Source organism: Manis javanica, chromosome X (assembly GCF_040802235.1).
Source record: "Manis javanica isolate MJ-LG chromosome X, MJ_LKY, whole genome shotgun sequence".
Taxonomy (NCBI): domain Eukaryota; kingdom Metazoa; phylum Chordata; class Mammalia; order Pholidota; family Manidae; genus Manis; species Manis javanica.
The window spans coordinates 62,719,346-62,742,064 of NC_133174.1; the positions used below are offsets into that span (position 1 = coordinate 62,719,346).

The following is a 22,719-nucleotide window of genomic DNA, read 5'->3' on the forward strand; positions in this document are numbered from 1 at the left end:
ATAGGGAAATAATCCACTGCCTTTTTTACCCCAAAATGTTCTAACCTGCTTTTACGAGAATATGCACATCATTTTCAACTTTGTCAAATCAAAATGTTAGTTTAATGCACGGTTTGCAGTCAAGATATTTCTCCACCCCAACTGTTCACTTCATCATTTGAACTGAGAAAGTGGGAACAATAGAGAGTTACCTTTCACTGATTGGTCATCAAAAGTGTGACAGCTTAATGCCTAGTGAAAGCACTATAATTTGCTACCATTTTACCCATGTTATGAGCTCTGCAAACAATCATTTTCTCTCTGAGACAATTCCAAGTTTTCACCTTCTGCATAAGGCTCTAAGGTCATACTCCCAAAGCGTCTATTAATTATCTGTACTTATTCTGAGTGTGTGGATGGCAAAAATGTCAGTTCTCACTACGCATTGCAGAGAAGAGTTGCTTCCATGTGATAACCATTTCTAGTGACAAAGACATATTGTTTGTTTAGTAATAATCATCAGCACAAATTGCTGTAACAGTAAAACTATGTCAAGGGCCTCCCCCATTGAGTTATTTTGTCTTAACTAATCAGTTTTACCCAGATTATTTGACTTAATATTGTTATTTACTATATAGTTTACATTCAAAATCTATATGCTCAAAGCAGAGAGAGAAAGGATCTTTTTATGATTTACGAAAGCTGCCACTGACAACATATTTAAATGCTTTCAAATACTAATCCACAACAGAATATCCTATGAAAAAGCTACAAGGTTAAGAGAATTTTGAATATACACTGGCAAAAGTTGCTATTCACTGACACACCCAGCAATTAATTAAGAAGGATAGGAGCAAGATGGCAGTATGGGCAAAGTGATCCAAAAAATGGAATCATATCATCTTTATCTTGCTTTTAAGCAAAGTATTTTTGTACTAGTCACCTTCACAAACTAAGCTTTGTCAACATCTAGGAGGAAAAGGCAAAACATTTACCTTATGGTATATAAAAGGTGAAAATTCCTGCGTAGGAAAACCAAATGCATATTTTGGGTTTGTTCAAATGCTAAGGCCTCTTTCTGATTCTCACAAGTGACCCTAAGACTTGAGTTGTTCAAAAATTCCAAATGATCCCATATGTTCACCAAGATATTTCTATGTTAAAATCCTTCAGGAAGGCATCTGGCCCAGTTTTTATGATCCCAAATTACCCTGGTTTCAATTTAATTTTTGTAAACTGGGATTCCCTTAGGAAGAAAGTAAAATTTTCAATCTTTAAAATACAGGGATGTAAGAAAGAAAAGCCTATCGTTTTGCTTGATTTTCAGAGCTAATATTCCAAAACTGTAGCTTATTCATCACAATATATTAAAGAAACATGTTGTAACATTAATTTGGAAATTTGTATACTTTATACTTTTGTGTATGTAGCATTGTAATGCAAAGTTAATACATTATAATAAATGCCCTTCTTGGCATTTCTTCTGAATCATCCTGGGAAGCTTTTCTTTCACGTTAATTTGTCTGTTATTTCACTATATAGAACCACATTAACATGAAAAAGTTAAAAGAAAAATATTTAAGACTTAGTTATGGCCCCTACAACAACTTGCTTTTCAGGTAATTTAAGTTTTTATTATCTGAAAATACTGGTTAATGACCACAATGACCCAAAGTCTAGAACCCACCTCCAATCCTATGAAAAGAAAATAGTTTCTTCACAAAGAAAAGCTATTCAAATTGAGAAAAAGAAGAGCTTTCTAAGTAAATATATACCAACATTTTATTAATTTTTTTTCTAGCAAGTAAAACTTGGCTATTTTGTTTGGGTTCCTCCCTGTTATGTCAAACTTAAAGGAACTCATTAAAATACTGAAAAAGAAGTAGAGACCTTGTAATTCTGAAGTGTCAACACAGATTAGAATCCTGTTCATATAAAGAATATATATACATATTCCTCCCTGCCATTTACCTAAAGGTCACTAATAAGTTTAAGTGGATAATGACTTACACACATGTGTGAATGTCTGCACACACACATGCATGCATGCACACATTCCATTTAGTTGTTTCTTTGTATAACTTCAGGTAGTAAAAGCAGTGCAGTTAAGATGGAAATTGAGAAGGCAATTAACTTCCTAAGCTTTTTAGATCACACCCAGTATGGCAACTCTCAAATTACATGAGGGTTTGTAAGTCTTTAAAGAGAAATGGTTAAATTTTGCTCCAAAACAAAAGTAACATCTCATTTTGGTGGAAAAATAAAATTCCCACTGGTAGATGATAGTTATAATGCTGGTTAATGATGAAGAACATTCTACATAACATGAGGATTAAAGTTTTTCCTTCAAAAGATAATACAGTGGCAAAAACTTTTAGAAGTATAGGTACCTATTATTGAAGTATTTCAGTGGGGGAAAGGAAGGAGAAACAATGAACCTACGTTGTCCTTTTTTTTACTTTTAAGAAACAGACACTTGCTAAATTGTCAACATAAAAGAGGTTCTAAAAACTACAATCTGATTCACCTGGTTGTGGATATCAAATAGGTATCAGGCCTCAAAAATGGAAATGGGATAAAGTTAAATAGTAATGAAATTTATGCTTTGAGTACACCTTAGGCAGTTAACAAGAAAGTAATTTGGAGATGAATATAGATACATCAAAAAGACTGTGAAAGATATAAAACTCAAATCCCCTTTCAAATAAATCTTATCAAAAAGAAGGATTATTAGAAATGGGAATGTATTTTTTTAAATAAAACAATTCTGCTTCAGTGAAAATGTGCAGTTAAAAAAAAAGAAAGAACAGAAAATGTCTAATATGACTAGCATGAACAGTTTCCACAGCCTTTCACACTGTTGATAATTTCTTCGTGTAGTTTCTTCCTTTCCTCTTCTTTGGCTGCATTTTCTTTCTTTGCGTCCCATTTGGGGTCTTCATGGTTCTGCACACGGCTGCTCTGTGTATGCCACATTTCTGAATAGACACTGCCAGAGTTAGCAAGCAAACTATGGTGGGTACCACGTTCAGCTATCTTACCCTAAAAAGCAAAAACAAGAGAACACAGAGAAAGGTCATATAACTAGCATAACTGAAAACACACAACACTTTCTAACTAACGATTTTGAAGGATTTGCATTTATTAAAATATCTCTCCCAATTCCTCATCCATAGTAGAAGTGGAAAAATTGAGGTAGGAACGCTTTCTTTACTATTGAACTATCAGTCCATTGAACAAAAAAGCTATAAAATTCCATATACTGTAAACCATTTTACTTAAAGGAAATACAATTTTAATGTTTTATTTTTCATTTTGAAGGGCAGAAAAGAAAGGTGGAACATTTTTAAAGGTGATATTTCCTATAATCAGCAAATATTTAATTGAAAGAACTGCTATTTATACAGGGATTTAAAAATAATATCCTGAAATCCTTATGTGTACTTTTAAATAAAAAAGATTTCCCCATGAAAAGTTCACTTCTTCCAGTAGCTGTTTTTGTTAACAATGGCTATTAGACTTAACACTGCATAAATTTGGTAGATTCCAAACTCTTATCTACAGTTAATTAGTCTCTTGACAGGTATTGTTATACATACTGGGAGACAAAAGGAATTTTATCACTTTTATTGGTACTCCTGGTGATTGAACCTTTACAAAATAAACCCTTAAGCAAAATAACTGAAATTTGTGCCCACTTCTGAGTGGTTACTTTAAGTCTCCTCCTTGATTGCTGGCTGGGCAATCTAAGAAAGAACTATTTTACTCAGTTATTTGTATTCCTCTGAATCCTGAAGAATGTGGTCCTCAACCTTGGTATGTGTGGACCACTTCAGTGCACAAAGTACCTATGGATTATATATTTCATATGTTCCTATTGACTATTGTCAGAACAAAAAATTCTGAATGAAAAACTCATCAAAAACTATTAGAAAGGATGGCATTATTTTTGTAGACACACCAATGAAATAAGTCACAAATAATTTATCCTGCAATAAAATGGATAAAATATATTTTAAATTATTTATATTTGTATTAAAGCACAAATGTACATAGGTTAAAAAGTCAAGTAATATTACAAAGCTTATAATAAAAAGAACTGCCTTTTGATCCTTCTTCTCCAGCCTTGAATATCTCCTTCCAATCTCCAAATTCATAGCTATTTCTTCTGGTATTTATAGACACACACATATATTCATATACATATACCATGCGCACACACACACGAAACTCAGCACTCTTATACCATCCCACATTCCCATTGCCTCATCTTTACTCTAACACTGGTTATATCGCAGATGTTGTTTAAGTTAATAGTCAGTATTTACCTTATGACTATGTAAGAATTACCTGTTGAGCCATGAAGGTATGAGGATTTTATATGTATATTTTCTCATATAACATTTTATTCTTCCTGGATTTAGTAATTGCATTCTATTTCCACTTGCTTAGTTTTCTAGATCACTACTGGTAGTTCTCTCTAAACTTTTGCTCCAGAATTATAAAACCTGCCTTGACACTATTTTAATTTTTCTCATAATTAACTATATTAGGTAACTTATCAGTTCAGTTCTGCCCTCCCCACCAACCTGGAGATATTCCTCTCAGTTTTTAGGTTTTTTCTTTATCTTCAATTCTGAAATTTTATGATAATGTATCTTAAGTGTGCTTTTTCTCCCTCTCTTTCCATTTGTTGTGGTGGGTACTTGGTAGGCCCTTCCATTCTGGAAACTTATGCTGTGACGTTCTGGACATTTTTGGGGTGTTATTTCTTTGATAATTTCCTCCCCTTATCCTAACCAGTCTTTCTAGAACTACCACGAATTGGATGTTGGCCTTCTTACACTAATTTTCTCATTTTTTTAATCTTTTCTCTATTTCCCTTCTCTTTGTGTTCTACTGTTTGGAGACTTCCTTGACTATTTCAGCAAGAACATTTTTCATTTCCAAAAATCTCTTGTTCTCTGGTTGTTCCTTGATTTATTACCACCATTTACAATTTTGTTGCAAGAATAACAATGAACACCTTACATATGCTTCTCTTATTTTGGCAACTGGTAGTTTTTCCACATTTACTTTCCCTCACTTCATCCTCTCTTGAAATTTACACTATTTTTTGCTAAATCATTTGAGAATGAGTTGTGCACATTATTACATTTCACCCCTATGTATTTCAGTTGGATATATCTCTGAAAAACAAGGACATTCTTCTACATGACTGGAATACAACTATATCATGAGCGAATTTACCTAACATATGTTCCCTATTCAGATTTCACCAACTGTCCCAATAATGTCCTTAATATATGTATATATATATTTCCATCCTGGATCTGATTAGGATCAACACATTGCTTTATAAGTTTCCTAGTCCTGTGAGTGTCTATGACATTAACATTTCTAAAATGTCCAGGCTTGCTTTTTAAAGAATGTCCTTCAAATTTTATTTGTCTAGTTGACATTTTTGGTAGAAATCCTTGGTGCATCACATCAGGAGGTACATGATGCCAGTTTGTGCTATAATTAATGATACTAAATTTAATCATTTGGTTAAGATGATCAAAAGTGTCTAACAGATTTCTCTGTTTTAAAGGCACTCTTTTGTTTTGTAATTAATAATAATCCATGGGTTATACTTTCAAACTGTATGAACATTCTACTCCCCAAGAGTTGTTCACCATATGGTTTTAGCAACCAATGATAATCCTTACCTGAATCAATTATTACAACGGTGGTTGCAAAATGTGATTTTTCTAAATGTATCATTCCTATTACATGTATTAGCTGGCATTCTAGAATTTTCTATTTTCCCATACTTTTAAAAAATAAGTATCATTATGGAATTGTAGATTAGTTTTAAAATACAATATGTTGTTTTTCATTAGTATCATTATTCTTTGTGATGTTCAAATTATCCAACATTTGGCCCAGTGGAAGCCCATTCAAGATGGTTCCTGTGTCCTTGTGATACTAACTTCATTGGTTTTCCTGCCCAGATATGGAATCAATTATTTCTTAAAGGTATCTTGGTTCCTTTTAGTGAACAGTGTTTAGTATTTAAGGTTAGGTGCTAGTAATTTTTTTTCATCAGGAATTCATATTTTTCATATTGATTATTCTGTTCTAATATAATATCACAAAGTTCCTCCTCCTCTTTTCCCATTCCACACTATCTTTCTTCTCCCAAGAAAGAATCTCTGTCTCCAAACATCAATATATTTACTTACAAGTTCAGACTTACAATATATACAAAATAGTTTCAAAATGGCTACTCTCACGCTACTACCAACAACAAACTTACTAACTTCAGATTTTCTTTAAGATATTTTTGTCCTTATATTATATTCCACTAAAGGTAAATAATCAGAGTATAGTGTTCAAAAGTTACTTGAGAGGTGGAGCCAAGATGGCGGCATGAGTAGAGCAGCGGAAATCTCCTCCCAAAACCACATATACCTATGAAAATATAACAAAGACAACTCTTCATAAAATAGAGACCAGAGGACACAGGACAACATCCAGACCACATCCACACCTGTGAGAACCCAGCGCCTTACAAAGGGGGAGAGGAAGGCCACAAACCAACAAGAAGGAAAGCTCTTCCAGCCGTCACTTGTACCAGCTATGCAAACTATCTCTATCACCATGAAAAGCTGACATAGAGAGAGATAAAAGGATCTGCAGGAATGAAACAATACTAAGAGAACTGTATGACCAATCCAAAAGGTACAATATCTGTATTATAGGGGTACCAGAAGAAGAGAGAGGAAAAGGGATAGAAAGTGTCTTTGAAGAAATAATTGCTGAAAACTTCCCCAAACTGGGGGAGAAAATAATCGAACAGACCACAGAAATACACAGAACCCCAAACAGAAAGGATCCAAGGAGGACAACACCAAGACACATAATAATTAAAATGACAAGGATCAAGGACAAGGAAAGAGTTTTAAAGGCAGCGAGAGAGAAAAAGGTCATGTATAAAGGAAAACCCATAAGGCTATCATGAGACTTCTCGACAGAAACCCTACAAGCCAGAAGAGAATGGCATGATATATTTAATACAATGAAACAGAAGGGCCTTGAACCAAGGATACTGTATCCAGGACAAATATCATTTAAATATGATGGCAGGATTAAACAATTCCCAGACAAGCAAAAGCTGAGGGAATTTGCTTCCCACAAATCACCTCTACAGGGCATCTTACAGGGACTGCTCTAGATGGGAGCACTCCTAAAAAGAGCACAGAACAAAACATCCAACATATGAAGAAAGGAGGAGGAGGAATAAGGGAGAGAAGAAAAGAACCTCCAGACAGTGTATATTACAGCTCAATAAGTGACCTAAGGTAGGCAGTAAGATACTAAAGAAGCTAACCTTGAACCTTTGGTAACCACGAATCTAAAGCCTGCAATGGCAGTAAGTCATATCTCTCAATAGTCACCCTAAATATAAATGGACTTAATGCACCAATCAAAAGACACAGAGTAATAGAATGGATAAAAAAGCAAGACCCATCTATATGCTGCTTACAAGAAACTCACCTCAAACACAAAGACATGCACAGACTAAAACTCAAGGGACGGAAAAACACATTTCAGGGAAACAACGAGAAGAAAGCAGGGCTTGCAGTACTAATATCAGACAAAATAGACTTCAAAACAAAGAAAGTAAAAAAGAGATAAAGAAGGATACTACATAATGATTAAGGGCTCAGTCCAACAAGAGGATATAAACATTCTAAATATATATGGACCCAACACAGGAGCACCAGCATATGTGAAACAAATACTAACAGAACTAAAAGGGAAAATAGACTGCAATGCATTCATTTTAAGAGACTTCAACATGCTACTCACCCCAAAGGATAGATCCACCAAACAGAAAATAAGTAAGGACACGGAGACACTGAACAACACACTAGAACAGATGGACCTAATAGACATCTATAGAACTCTACATCCAAAAGCAACAGGATATACATTCTTCTCAAGTGCACATGGAACATTCTCCAGAATAGGGCACATACTAGCTCACAAAAAGAGCCTCAGTAAATTCGAAAATATTGAAATTCTACCAACCAATCTTCAGACCACAAAGGTATAAAACCAGAAATAAATTCTACAAAGAAAACAAAAAGGCTCACAAACACATGGAGGCTTAACAACATGCCTCTAAATAATCAATGGATCAACGAACAAATCAAAATAGAGATCAAGGAATATACAGAAACAAATGACAACAACACTAAGCCCCAATTTCTGTGGGACGCAGTGAAAGCAGTCTTAAGAGGAAAGTATACAGTGATTCAGGCACACTTGAAGAAGGAAGAACAATCCCAAATGAATAGTCTAACATCACAATTATCGAAACTGGAGAAAGAAAAACAAATGACACCTAAAGTCGGCAGAAGCAGGGACATAATAAAGATCAGAGAAGAAACAAACAAAATTGAGAATAAAATAATAGCAAAAATCAACGAAACCAAGAGCTGGTTCTTTGAGAAAATAAACAAAATAGATAAGCCTCTAGCCAGACTTATTAAAAGAAAAAGAGAATCAACACACATCAACAGAATCAGAAATGAGAATAGAAAAATCACGACAGACTCCACAGAAATACAAAGAATTATGAAAGACTACTAGGAAAACCTATATGCCAACAAGCTGGAAAACCTAGAAGAAATGGACAACTTCCTAGAAAAATACAACCTCCCAAGACTGACCAAGGAAGAAACACAAAAGTTAAACAAACCAATTACGAGCAAAGAAATTGAAATAGTAATCAAAAAACTACCCAAGAACAAAAACCTGGGCTGGACGGATTTACCTCGGAGTTTTATCAGACACACAGGGAAGACATAATACCCATTCTCCTTAAAGTTTTCCAAAAAAGAGAAGAGGAGGGAATACTCCCAAACTCATTCTATGAGGCCAACATCACCCTAATACCAAAACCAGGCAAAGATCCCACCAAAAAAGAAACTTACAGACCAATATCCCTGATGAATGTAGATGCAAAAACACTCAATAAAACATTAACAAACAGAATTCAACAGTATATCAAAAGGATCATACACCATGATCAAGTGGGATTTATCCCAGGGATGCAAGGATGGTACAACATTCGAAAATCCATCAACATCATCCACCACATCAACAAAAAGAACAAAAACCACATGATCATCTCCATAGATGCTGAAAAAGCATTTGACAAAATTCAACATCCATTCATGATTAAAACTTTCAGCAAAATGGGAACAGAGGGCAAGTACCTCAACATAATAAAGGCATATATGATAAACCCACAGCCAACATTATATGGAACAGCGAGAAGCTAAAAGCTTTTCCTCTGAGATTGGGAACTAGACAGGGATTCCCACTCTCCCCACTGTTATTTACAATAGTAATGGAGGTCTTAGCCATGACAATCAGACAAAACAAATACAAGGAATCAAGATTGGTAAAGAAGAAGTTAAACTGTCACTATTTGCAGATGATATGATATTGTACATAAAAAACCCTAAAGACTCCACACCAAAACTACTAGAACTGATATCGGAATACAGCAAAGTAGCAGGATACAAAATTAACACACAGAAATCTGTAGCTTTCCTATACATTAAAAATGAACCAATAGAAAGAGAAATCAGGAAAACAATTCCATTCACAATTGCATCAAAAAGAATAAAATACCTAGGAATAAACCTAACCAAAGAAGTGAAAGACCTATACCCTGAAAACTACAAGTCACTCTTAAGAGAAATTAAAGGGGACACTAAGAAATAGAAACTCCTCCCATGCTCATGGCTAGGAAGAATTACTATCGTCAAAATGGCCATCCTGCCCAACGCAATATACAGATTTGATGCAATCCCTATCAAATTACCAGCAACATTCTTCAATGAACTGGAACAAATAATTCAAAAATTCATATGGAAACACAAAAGACCCCGAATAGCCAAAGCAATCCTGCGAAAGAAGAATAAAGTAGGGGGGATCTCACTCCCCAACTTCAAGCTATCCTATAAAGCCATAGTAATCAAGACAATTTTATACTGGCACAAGAACAGAGCCACAGACCAGTGGAACAGATTAGAGACTCCAGACATTAACCCAAACATATATGGTCAATTAATATTTGATAAAGGAGCCATGGACATACAATGGTGAAATGACCATCTCTTCAATAGATGGTGCTGGCAAAACTGAACCACTACATGTAGGAGAATGAAACTGGACCATTGTCTAACCCCAAACACAAAAGTAAATTCAAAATGGATCAAAGACCTGAATGTAAGTCATGAAACCATAAAACTCTTAGAAAAAAACATAGGCAAAAACCTTTTAGACATAAAGATGAGTGACCTCTTCTTGAACATATCTCCCCAGGCAAGGAAAACAACAACAAAAATGAACAAGTGAGACTATATTAAGGTGAAAAGCTTCTATACAGCAAAAGATACCATCAATAGAACAAAAAGGAACCCTACAGTATTGGAGAATATATTTGTAAATGATAGGTCCGATAAAGGCTTGACGTCCAAAATATATAAAGAGCTACCATGCCTCAACAAACAAAAAACAAATAATCCAATTAAAAAATGGGCAGAGGAACTGAACAGACAGTTCTCCAAAAAAGATATTCAGATGGCCAAGAGACACATGAAAAGATGCTCCACATCGCTAATTATCAGAGAAATGCAAATTAAAACTACAATGAGGTATCACCTCACACCAGTAAGGATGGCTGCAATCCAAAAGACAAACAACAACAAATGTTGGCGAGGCGGTGGAGAAAGGGGAAACCTCCTACACTGCTGGTGGGAATGTAAATTAGGTCAACCATTGTGGAAAGCAGTGTGGAGGTTCATCAAAATACTCAAAACACTTACCACTTGCCCCAGGAATTCCACTCCTAGGAATTTACCCTAAGAATGCAGCAATCAAGTTTGAGAAAGACAGATGCACCCCTTTGTTTATCGCAGCACTATTTACAATAGCTAAGAATTGGCAGCAACATAAATGTCCATCAGTAGATGAATGGATAAAGAAGATGTGGTACATAAATACAATGGAATACTACTCAGCTATAAGAAGAGGGCAAATCCTACCATTTGAAGCAACATGGATGGAGCTGGTGGGTATTATGCTCAGTGAAATAAGCCAAGCGGAGAAAGAGAAATACCAAATGATTTCATTCATCTGTGGAGTATAAGAACAAAGAAAAAACTGAAGAAACAAAACAGCAGGAGAATCACAGAACCCAAGCATGGACTAAAAGGTACCAAAGGGAAAGGGACTGGGGAGAATGGGTGGGTAGGGAGGGATGAGGGGGGGAAAAAGAAGGGGGATATTAAGATTAGCATGTATGGGGGGGAGGGAGAAAGGGGAGGGCTGTACAACACAGAGAAGACAAGTAGTGAGTCTACAACATTTTGCTATGATGATGGACAGTGACTGTAAAGTGGTTTATAGGTGGGACCTGGTATAGGGGAGAGCCTAGTAAACATAATATTCTTCATGTAAGTGTAGATTAATGACAACAAAAAAAAAGAAAGAAAGAAAAGTGGCATTGCTCCCTGATAGGGTAAAACTAACTGTAAATCAACAATTAATGCATGCTTTAAATATCCTTAATTTTGAACACTTAAAGGGTGTCAGATGATCAGGTATGGAGGTACATTTTTCTGATAATATTCCTTTCTCTTAAAAAAAAAAAAGCAGTTCCTGTGTGGTGACTTCCAATGAGTTCTACACAATGGTATAAATGGCATATCAAAGTGTGGACAAAGCGTCTGTTTGTGTTTATAAAGAGGATCAAAGCCTAATTTGGCTACCCAGAAAATGAACTAAGATACGATATGAAGAAGAACTTCCAACATCAGCACTCTCTGGAAGAGTCATACCAGAAGATGATCACCAAAAAACTTCAACAAAGATCCAGGCGATGCTGCAGTTGTTGCATTCAACCCACCAGTTCCTGGACTTGCCATTGGAATGAAGGAGATATCTAAGCTGGCCTGTGCATACAGCAAAACAACAAATTTGACTGGATCTATACTGTGGTAACTCAACCAAGAATGAGGAGAAGTGGAAGTTGTAGCGCTCCAAAATCTTACAACTACAGACTATCTACTGTTAAAAGAACATATGGGATGTGAACAGTTCCCAGGAATGGGTTGTTTTAATTTGTCTGATTTCTCTCAGACTGTTCAAGTTCAGTTGGACAATATCCACCATATCATAGATGTTTTCACAAATGTCTAGGGTGCCTAACTGGTTTTCTTGGTTTCACTGGAGATGGCTGGTAACTGTAGGTCTGCTTTGTTATGTAACTGTATTCCTATTATGTTAATGTGTGTATGCAATTTAATTAGTAGTTTAAAACCTATACATGCTTAAGTTACTCTAGAAGAAGATATGTCAAGAAATAATCAATCTTCCCATGTTATCTTCCGTCTGCTACTGCTATAGTTTTCTTCTTCCTTCGTAATTACAACCCTTAAATAGAATTCATGCGTCATATCGAATTTACTGAGTATCACAATTCTGCCAAGTGGTAAAGATACCTCAAGACAAATACTGGGCATAAAAGCCACAGGGCATAAATCTGCAAAGAAGTAAAAAGCTAACCTTTTCAAACAATATTGCCTCTCTCTCACTTACCAACTTAACATTTCCCTGTATGGCCCCGGAAGATGACTGGTTAGCCAGAGATGGGTAAGATTCCTCAAGGGAGGAACAACCTAAGACAAGCACAGTTGCAGGAGGGCCATCAGGGGAGAAATTGGGGATCAACAGAGGTGAGGCTTAGAACCTCACCCCCCCTGTTTTGAGAGAAATCTTCTGCATCCGTGTATATTTTACTGCCCTTGTCTAGCTTGGATTAACACTTATTCTACAGGCACACACCTGATCATCTAAATTTGCTCTCTTTCAGCACTAAACTATGTTTTCTACCTTTATATTGCATCTACCTACCACTTCAGCATTTTATTAAAAAATAATAATAATAATAATAATAAGGGAGAAATGTGGGATTCACATATAAATCAAGTATAAAAATCAAACAACTATTCATATTTGACCTGATTGTTTATAGTTCATAATGTGTGATCAAAATGTAAAGTTTCTGTGATGACTGCCCTTGTACTGTTCACCATGTAAGCACTTATTCACTATGTAAGAACTTGTTCACCATGTAAGAGCTTGTTCATTATGCTTCAGAAGATTGGAAACTGACGAGAATTAGGCTTGGGGTGGATTAATGATTGTACATTGAGCATTGAGTCCTCTATACAGAATTTTATTGTTGTTAACAACCATTTGATCAATAAATATGAGATGCCCTCTCAAAAAAAAAAGTTACTTGAATTAATTCTACTTTTCTCCTGTATGGTTATTTTTTAAAATTCATTTTATTATAATTAATCTACAATTACATGAAGAACATTATGGTTACTAGACTCCCCCCTTCACAAAAACCCCCCCAAACCCCATTCCAGTCACTGTCTATCAGCATAGTAAGATGCTGTAGACTCATTCCTTCCTATGCTACCCCCCCACATTATACAACCCAATCATAAGGCCTCCTTTCTCTTTCCCTGCCCTTATCCCTCCCTTCCCACCCCTCCTCCCCAGTCCCTTTCCCTTTGGTAACCATTAGTACATTCTTGGGTTCTGTGATTTTGCTGCTGTTTTCTTCCTTCAGTTTTTCTTTGTTCTTATACTCCACATATAAGTGAAATCATTTGGTACTTATCTTTCTCCGCCTGGCTTATTTCACTGAGCATAATACCCCCTAGCTCCATCCATGTTGCAAATGGTAGGATTTGTTTTCTTCTTATGGCTGAATAATATTCCATTGTGTATATGTACCACATCTTTATCCATTCATCTACTGATGGACACTTAGGTTGCTTTCATTTCTTGGCTATTGTAAATAGTGCTGCAACAAATATAGGGGTGCATATGTCTTTTTCAAATGGGGCTGCTGCATTCTTAGGGTAAATTCCTATAAGTGGAATTCCTGGGTCAAATTGTATTTCTATTTTGAGCATTTTGTGGAGCCTCCATACTGCTTTCCACAATGGTTGAAATAATTTAATTCCCACCAGCAGTGTAGGAGGGTTCCCCTTTCTCCACAACCTCCCCAACATATGTTGTTTGTCTTTTGGATGGTGGCGATCCTTACTGGTGTGAGGTGATATCTCATTGTGGCTTTAATTTGCATTTCTCTGATGACAAGTGATGTGGAGCATCTTTTCATGTGTCGGTGGGCCATCTCAATTTCTTCTTTAGAGAACTGTCTGTTCCGCTCCTTTGCCCATTTTATAATTGGATTATTTGCGTTTTGTTTGTTGAGGTGTGTGAGCTCTTTATATATTTTGGATGTCAACCCTTAACCCTTTGTCGGATCTGTCATTTTTTAATATATTCTCCCATACTGTAGGGTACCTTTTTGTTTCATTGATGGTATCCTTTGCTGTAGAAAAGCTTTTCAGCTTGATATAGTCCCACTTGTTCATTTTTACTTTTGTTTCCTTTGCTTGGGGAGATATGTTCAAGAAGACGTTGCTCATGTTTATGTCCAAGAGATTTTTGCCTGTTTTTTTCTAAGAGTTTTACAGTTTCATGAGTCACATTCAGGTCTTTGAACCATTTCGAATTTACTTTTGTGTATAGGGTTAGACTGTGATCCACATTCATTCTCTTACATGTAGCTGTTCAGTTTTGCCAGCACCATCTGTTGAAGAGACTGTCATTTCCCTATTATATGTCCATGGCTCCTTTATCATATATTAATTGACCATATATGTTTGGGTCAATATCTGGGGTCGCTATTCTGTTCCACTAGTCTGTGGCTCTGTTCTTGTTCCAGTACCAAACTGTCTTGATTACTGTGGCTCTGTAGTAGAGCTTGAAGTTGGGGAGCGATATCCCCCCCACTTTATTCTTCCTTCTCAGAATTGCTTTGGCTATTCGGGGTCTTTCATGTTTCCATATGAATTTTTGAACTATTTGTTCTAGTTCATTGAAGAATGTTGTTGGTAATTTGATGGGGATTGTATCAAATCTGTATATTGCTTTGGGCAGGATGGCCATTTTGACGATATTAATTCTTTCTAGCCAAGAGCATGGGATGAGTTTCCATTTGTTAGTGTCCTCTTTAATTTCTCTTAAGAATGTCTTATAATTTTCAGGGTATAGGTCTTTCACTTCCTTGATAAGGTTTATTCCTAAGTAGTTTATTCTTTTTGATGCAATTGTGAGTGGAATTGTTTTCCTGATATCTCTTTCTATTAGTTCATTGTTAGTGTATAAGCCACAGATTTCTGTGTGTTAACTTTGTATCTTGAAACTTTGCTGAATTCTGTTATCAGTTCTAGTAGTTTCAGAGCGGAGTCTTTAGGGCTTTTTATGTACAATATCATGTCATCTGCAAACAGTTACAGTTTACCTTCTTCTTTACCAATTTGGATTCTTTGTATTTCTTCGTTTTGTCTAATTGCTGTGGCTAGGACCTCCAGTACTATGTTGAGTAACAGTGGGGAGAGAGGGCATCCCTGTCTTGTTCCCAATCTCAGAGGAAAAGCTTTCAGGTTCTTGCTGTTCAGTATGATGTTCACTGTGGGTTTATCATATATGGCCTTTATTATGTTGAGGTACCTGCCCTTGATACCCATTTTGAGTTTTTATCATGAGTGGATGTTGAATTTTGTCGAATGCTATTTCAGCATCTATGGAGATGATCATGTGGTTTTTGTCCTTTTTATTTATGTGTTCTATGATGTTGATGGATTTTCGGATGTTGTACCATCCTTGCATCCCTGGGATGAATCCCCCTTGGTCATGGTGCATGATCCTTTTGATGTATTTTCGAATTCGGTTTGCCAATATTTTGTTGAATATTTTTGCATCTATGTTCATCAGGGATATTGGTCTGTTATTTCCTTTTTTTGTGGGGTCTTTGCCTGGTTTTGGTATTAGGGTGATGTTCGCTTCATACAATGAGTTTGGGAGTATTTCCTCCTCTTCTATTTTGTGGACAACTTTAAGGAGAATAGGTATTGTATCTTCTCTGTATGTCTGATAAAATTCCAAGGTAAATTCAACTGGCCCAGGATTTTGTTCGTGGGTAGTTTTTTCATTACTGATTCAATTTCTTTGCTGGTAATTGGTTTGTTTAGATTTTGTGTTTCTTCCTTGGTCAGGCTTGGAAGGTTGTATTTTTCTAGGAAGCTGTCCATTACTTCTAGGTTTTCCAGCTTCTTAGCATATAGGTTTTCATAGTAGTCTCTAATAATTCTTTGTATTTTTGTTGGGTCCTTTGTGATGTTTCCTTCCTCGTTTCTGATTCTGTTGATGTGTGTTGATTCTCTTTTTCTCTTAATAAGTCTGGCTAGAGGCGTATCTATTTTATTTCTTTTCTCAAAGAACCAGCTCTTGGTTTCATTGATATTTTCTATTGTTTTATTCCTCTTAATTTTGTTTATTTCTTCTCTGATCTTTATTATGTCCCTCCTGCTGACTTTAGGCCTCATTTGTTCCTCTTTTTACAATTTTGATAATTGTGACATTAGACTATTCATTTGGGATTGTTCTTCCTTCTTGAAATATGCATGGATTGCTATATACTTTCCTCTTAAGACTGTTTTCGCTGCATCCCACAGAAGTTGGGGCTTTGTGTTGTTGTTGTCATTTATTTCCATATATTGCTGGATCTCCATTTTAATTTGGTCATTGATCCATTGATTTTTTAGGAGTGTGTTGTTAAGCCTCCATGTGTTTGTGAGCCTTTTTGCTTTCGTTGTACAATTTATTTCTAGTTTTATACCTCTGTGGTCTGAAAAGTTGGTTGGTAGGATTTCAATCTTTTTGAATTTACTGAGGCTCTTTTTGTGGCCTAGTATGTGGTCTATTCTGGAGAATGTTCCATGGGCACTTGAGGAGAATGTGTATCCTGTTGCTTTTGGGTGTAGAGCTCTATAAATGTCTATTAAGTCCATCTGTTCTAGTGTGCTGTTCAGTGCCTCTGTGCCCTTAGTTATTTTTTGTCTGGTGCATCTGTCCTTCGGAGTGAATGGTGTGTTGAAGTCTCCTAAAATGAATGTATTGCATTCTATTTCCTCCTTTAGTTCTGTTAGTATGTGTTTCACTTACACAGGTGCTCCTGTGTTGGGTGCATATATATTTATAGTGGTTATATCCTCTTGTTGGACTGAGCCCTTTATCATTACGTAATGTTCTTCTTTATCTCTTGTTACTTTCTTTGTTTCAGAGTCTATTTTGTCTGACACAAGTACTGCAACTCCTGCTTTTCTCTCCCTATTATTTGCATGAAATATATTTTTCTATCTCTTCACATTTAGTCTGTGTATGCCTTTGGGTTTAAAGTGAGTCTCTTGCACGCAGCATATAGATGGGTCTTGTTTTTTTATACATTCAGTGACTCTATGTCTTGTGATTGGTGCATTCAGTCCACTTACATTTAGGGTGATTATCGATAGGTATGTACTTATTGCCATTGCAGTGTTTAGATTCGTGGTTACCAAAGGTTCAAGGCTAATATCCTATCTAAGAGTCTACCTTAACTCACTTAAGATGCTGTTACAAACACAATCTAAAGTTTCTTTTATTTTTCTCCTCCTTTTACTTCCTCCTCCATTCTTTGTATATTAGGTATTGTATTCTGTATTCTTTGTCTATCCCTTGATTGACTTTGGGGATAGTTAATTTAATTTTGCATTTGTTTAGTAATTAGCTGTTCTTCTTTCTTTACTGTAGTTTTATTTCCTCTGGTCACAGCTATCAAACCTTAGGAACATTTCCATCTATAGCAGTCCCTCCAAAATAGACTGTAGAGATGGTTTGTGGGAGGTAAATTCTCTCAGCTTTTGCTTATCTGGAAATTGTTTAATCCCTCCTTCAAATTTAAATGATAATCTTGCCAAATGAAGTAATCTTGGTTCCAGGCCCTTCTGCTTCTTTGCATTAAATACATCATGCCACTCCCTTCTGGCCTGTAAGGTTTCTGCTGAGAAGTCTGTTGTTAGTCTGATGGGTTTTCCTTTGTATGTGATGTTATTTCTGCCTTTGGCTGCTTTTAACAGTCTGTCCTTATCTTTGATCTTTCCCATTTTAATTACTATGTGTCTTGGTGTTGTCTTCCTTGGATCCCTTGTGTAGGGGGATCTGTGGATCTCCATGGCCTCATGGCCTCAGAGACTATCTCCTTTCCCAGACTGGGGAAGTTTTCTGCAACTACCTCCTCAAAGACACTTTCTATCCCTTTCTGTCTCTCTTCTTCTGGTATCCCTATAATGCGAATATTGTTCTGCTTGGATTGGTCACACAGTTCTCTCAATATTCTTTCATTTTTAGAGATCCTTTTTTCTCTCTGTGCCTCAGCTTCTTTGTATTCCTCTTCTCTAGTTTCTATTTCATTTATTGTCTCCTCCACCGTATCCATCCTGCTTTTAATACCCTCCATCGTGCTCTTCAATGATTGGATCTCTGACCTGAATTCATTCCTGAGTTCTTGGATGTCTTTCCGTACCTGCATTAGCATGTTGATAATTTTATTTTGAACTCCCTTTCAGGAAGAGTCACAAGGTCCATATCATTTAAATCTTTCTTGGGAGTTGTATTAATAATTTTACTCTGGACAAGGTTCCTTTTGCATTTTATGTTTGTATATGGCGCCCTCTAGTATCCAAAAGCTCTATTCTGGAGCTGCTGAGTCCCTGAAGCAATGTCGGGGGTTGCAGGGTAGTGGTACTGGTGCCTGGGGGCATGAAAGAGCTGTTCCCCACCTCCCAGCTGCTGTTCCTGTCTCCACTGCCTGAGTCAGTGGGTCAGTCACACAGGTATAAGTTTTTGTCCCAGAGCAGCCAGATATTGATCCCTGCTTTCCACAAGCAGCCGGAATCCCAGTCTCCCCAGGAACTCTGCCTGTATTAACTTTCCAAACCGGTAGTCATGCGAGTCTCATGAAAGCGCCATGAAATGTAGGTTTGTGCTCCCAGAGCAGATCTCCGGAGCTGGGTATACAGTAGTCCCAAGCGTTCCACTCCCTCCCTGCTCCGTTTCTCTTCCTCCTGCCAGTGAGCTGGGTGGGGGAAGTGCTCAGGTCCCACAGAGTCACAGCTCTGGTACGTTACCCTGTTCGGTGAGGTTTGGTCTTTTCTCCAGGTGTATGCAGTCTGAAGCCGTCCTCTTTCCTGTTGCTCTCTCAGGATTAGTTGCGCTAACTATATTTTCTAATTGTATCCAGTTTTAGGAGGAAGCCTCTGTCCCTCCTCTCACACCGCCATCTTTAATCCTTACTCTGTATGGTTATTTTTATCAACTTGGTTATTTTACTTATTTCTGTTTGCATTCAATTTTTGTTTTACCCCATCCTCGTTGATTTAAACATTTTTGATTACATAACAACATTAGCATGATTCAGAAGATGGAATAATACTATAAAGTATAATCAGGGAAGTCTTGTTCCCTCTCCTATCCCTTCTACCCCTTTTCTATCCCCTACCCTGTAGGTAGCCTGTTTCTTCAGTTTCTACTTTATCCTCCCTGAGTTTCTTTTTGGATAAATAAGTAAATATACATATGTTCATTTTTACCCCCTTCCTCCTTGAAAATGGCAGCATACTATAATTCTCTTTTGCATTGTTCTTTCATTTAACAGCATATCCTGGAATTCATACCATGTATCTATTTTTTTCTTATCATTTGTACTTATTTTAGAAATGCTTTCTTTTTCCCTGACATATGAGGATATTAAATTATATTTTTAAGTTTTCTTATGTTCTCTGCATTGTCTGCATTTTCTACTGAGCTCCTTTTTTTTCTGCCTGTTTTGGAGGTCTTCCTTTATTTTCCAGTGACACTTAAAAATGGAGCATTAAAAAGCTGGCTAGGAGCTCCTTGTGCTTGGGAGTGGGCTTCTTACTCAAACTGCTGGGTTTCAATGTGGTATGATCATGTGGGTATCTGTTCATTTTGTTGTGGTCCCTAAGTAAGAATATCATTTTTTTTGTGACTACTTTTTTTCTCCAGAGATGAATCCTTCAATAATTTGCAGATGAAGGGTGAAATAGTGATAGTAGAAATAACTGGTTGGTAAGATTCTTGGAGCCAGTGGCACAAGAGGGTCTGTGGATTTACTCTTCAGTATGTTTTTATTTCCAGTTAATCTTGCCCCTCCTTGCTAATACGGTAGGTAGTTCTCTTGGGTCCAGAGTCTTTCTGACTCAATTTCCTGACAAACAGACCTCAGCCTCTTGTCAAGACTGGGAAGGGATAATCACTAGGCTGTGGGGAGTAAGGAGGGGCCTTGGGAACTCTATTTGTTATGTAGATTTAACATTAATACTACAAGAGAGTGCTGACAAAACAAATGAGGTCACATTAGTTTCACTAGAAAATGAAAATCTCTGATCTTCATAATCAAGTAATTACAAAACCATAAAATTATAAAAATAGAGATTCCAGATACAGGTGATATGATCATTAATACATTAGTTACAATTATAATTCAAACTCCAAGTGGCAATATTGGGGTATAATTGTATTAATACTGTGAACCCTCACGGCATGAGGCAGGGAAGCACATGCCTGCTGAAGTACTTCTACATTTTATAAGAAAAGCCTCTACCTGCATGACTGCATTTAACTGAAAAGTTTAGCAGAAAGTACAAAACAGCAGATTTTATTTCAGATTCTTGAACAGCAATGAATACAGTATATTCACAAAATTTCCTATTTAAGATATTCTAGTCCAACATACTGAAAAAAAAAGTTTATTTTTTTAATGAATAAAAGCATTTATGAACAGATGAACAAAAAGTCCTAGCTTCTTAAAAGTAGAGTTAACTTACATATACTCCAGAGAAGTCAACACCTTGTAAGAAATTTTAGTGACATGGAAAATTCTCAACTCCCACAACTCAGACTTTCAAAATGAGAGAAAAATAGTCATAGTAAAAGCTCAATGGAAGGTGAGAAACTGAACATTAGAAATCATCAAGTACTAGGAAGTGGGGAGAAGATGTCCTTATAGTGGAGAAATTTTACAAATATTTTTTAAATATTTAACAAAACATTACAATATTCAAATCCACCAATCACAATAGTGGTACTCTGATTTGTTCAGAACATACAGATAGTGTACTTAAACTAATTATCTCAGAAGAGATAAAGCAAGCTATACTTTTTCTTACTTTTCCCATGAGGAAAATGATAAAAAAAAATGACCATGTTTAGAAATGACCATTTTATTTTATGATAATTTTATTTTAGACATCAAGGATATGTGCAGATATTAGAAAAATGAAAATATAAAATTAAGACACTGAACAAACTTCATTTGTACAAAGCAAAACTGAATGCAGAAAAATTATTGTATATATACACTCTTTAAAACCTGCTTCTATCATAGGACAATTTAATGCTTTTCTGATCTAAGTTTGCTTTTAATGCTTTAATAAAGAGTGAGTTAACATAGTTTATTCCTTCTTGGAAATGGCACGCATTATTTCCTATCAAAAGGAGGTAAAAATGGAATCCTATCAGGATTCAATCTCATCCGAAGAACACAAATTCTGTGTATTTTTTTAAAACAATATTTAAGTTGCCTGTGTTTGTAACAATTTTCAACATTCTTCAAATACTAGACTTTAAAGTTAAATCTCCCACCTGGTCCAAGACAATGATTTCATCTGCATCAACCACTGTTGACAATCTATGTGCAATGAAAATAGAAGTTCTGTGTTTGACTGCATCCCTCATGGCTGTGAGAATAGTCTGCAAGTTTGACAGGAAGAACAGGAGGGAAAAAAAGAATCTATTAAGTAAATATAAGTTATAATAATCATACATTTCTTAAAGGCATATATAAAATAGCAATTAATTTTGTATTACTTAAACACTATACCACTACCAGGTATTTGACTTAATCTAATAATTACTAAGAAGAGGAGAAAAATCAATCAAAAAGGGAAAGGAAATATGATCACATTATCACGGAAAAAATTATCTTTAATATGTCAACACTTTTTAAAATTACAAAGTCTGGGAGAAGGTGGGCATTTTCTCTACTTAAAAACAATGAATCCAGTGCTAACAGGAGCATAGACAAGTATGTTTATATGGCTAATGAGGGCAAAAATAAAATGAGAAGGGACTCAAGTCATAGGATGCAGAGAATTTCAAAAAAATCAAGAGAAACACAGGAGACTCAAAGGGTACAGGAACATTTGCTTTTCCTTCTTTCAAACTCAAGAAGACAGAAAAGGCAACAAAGATCACTGTGTAGGCTTAACTTGAGGAAACTTGTTTTTCAAAAGCATTCTGACTTCTTAATGCATTCTGGAAAATATATTTCTGCTTACAGTCTTGAAAGTGTAAGAGAGTTGTATATATACTCAGCTATACTTGGAAACCTGGGTCTAAGTACAGGCAGCTAGATGGAAATAGCAGTGGGGGTTTGGGGATATACCCAATGGCTTCCAAAAGATATTTCTTAACATTGTATATATTGAAGTAATGAAATTATCAGTACTAGATGGTTACCTAGGAAAAGAAGACCTTTACTAGGGCAGACTGAAAATGAAGTGCAGGGCCAATTCTAAGAAAAACTGTTGTTTGTGGACTCATCTTCTTTACTCTCAAGAACTTAAACTCTGACATCATACTGAGTGCTTTAGACCTTTTAAAAAGGTTCATTAAAATTTACTA

The 22,719-nt window shown here is 36.0% G+C and overlaps 1 protein-coding gene across 7 annotated transcripts in view; it reads right to left on the minus strand.

Moving 5' to 3' along the window:
* Positions 1 to 1,743: 1,743 nt before the first annotated feature.
* The window catches only part of ABCB7 (ATP binding cassette subfamily B member 7), a 215,017-nt gene continuing 194,041 nt past the window's right edge, over positions 1,744 to 22,719 (minus strand). For all 7 annotated transcript variants that reach the window (XM_036995635.2, XM_036995633.2, XM_073228203.1 and 4 more), the window contains 2 exons: positions 21,679 to 21,786; positions 1,744 to 3,021 (listed from right to left, as the gene is read on the minus strand). In XM_036995635.2, the coding sequence (XP_036851530.1) occupies positions 2,806 to 3,021; positions 21,679 to 21,786 (324 nt within the window). In that variant the 3' untranslated portion in view covers positions 1,744 to 2,805. The remainder of the gene's footprint in view (positions 3,022 to 21,678; positions 21,787 to 22,719) is intronic.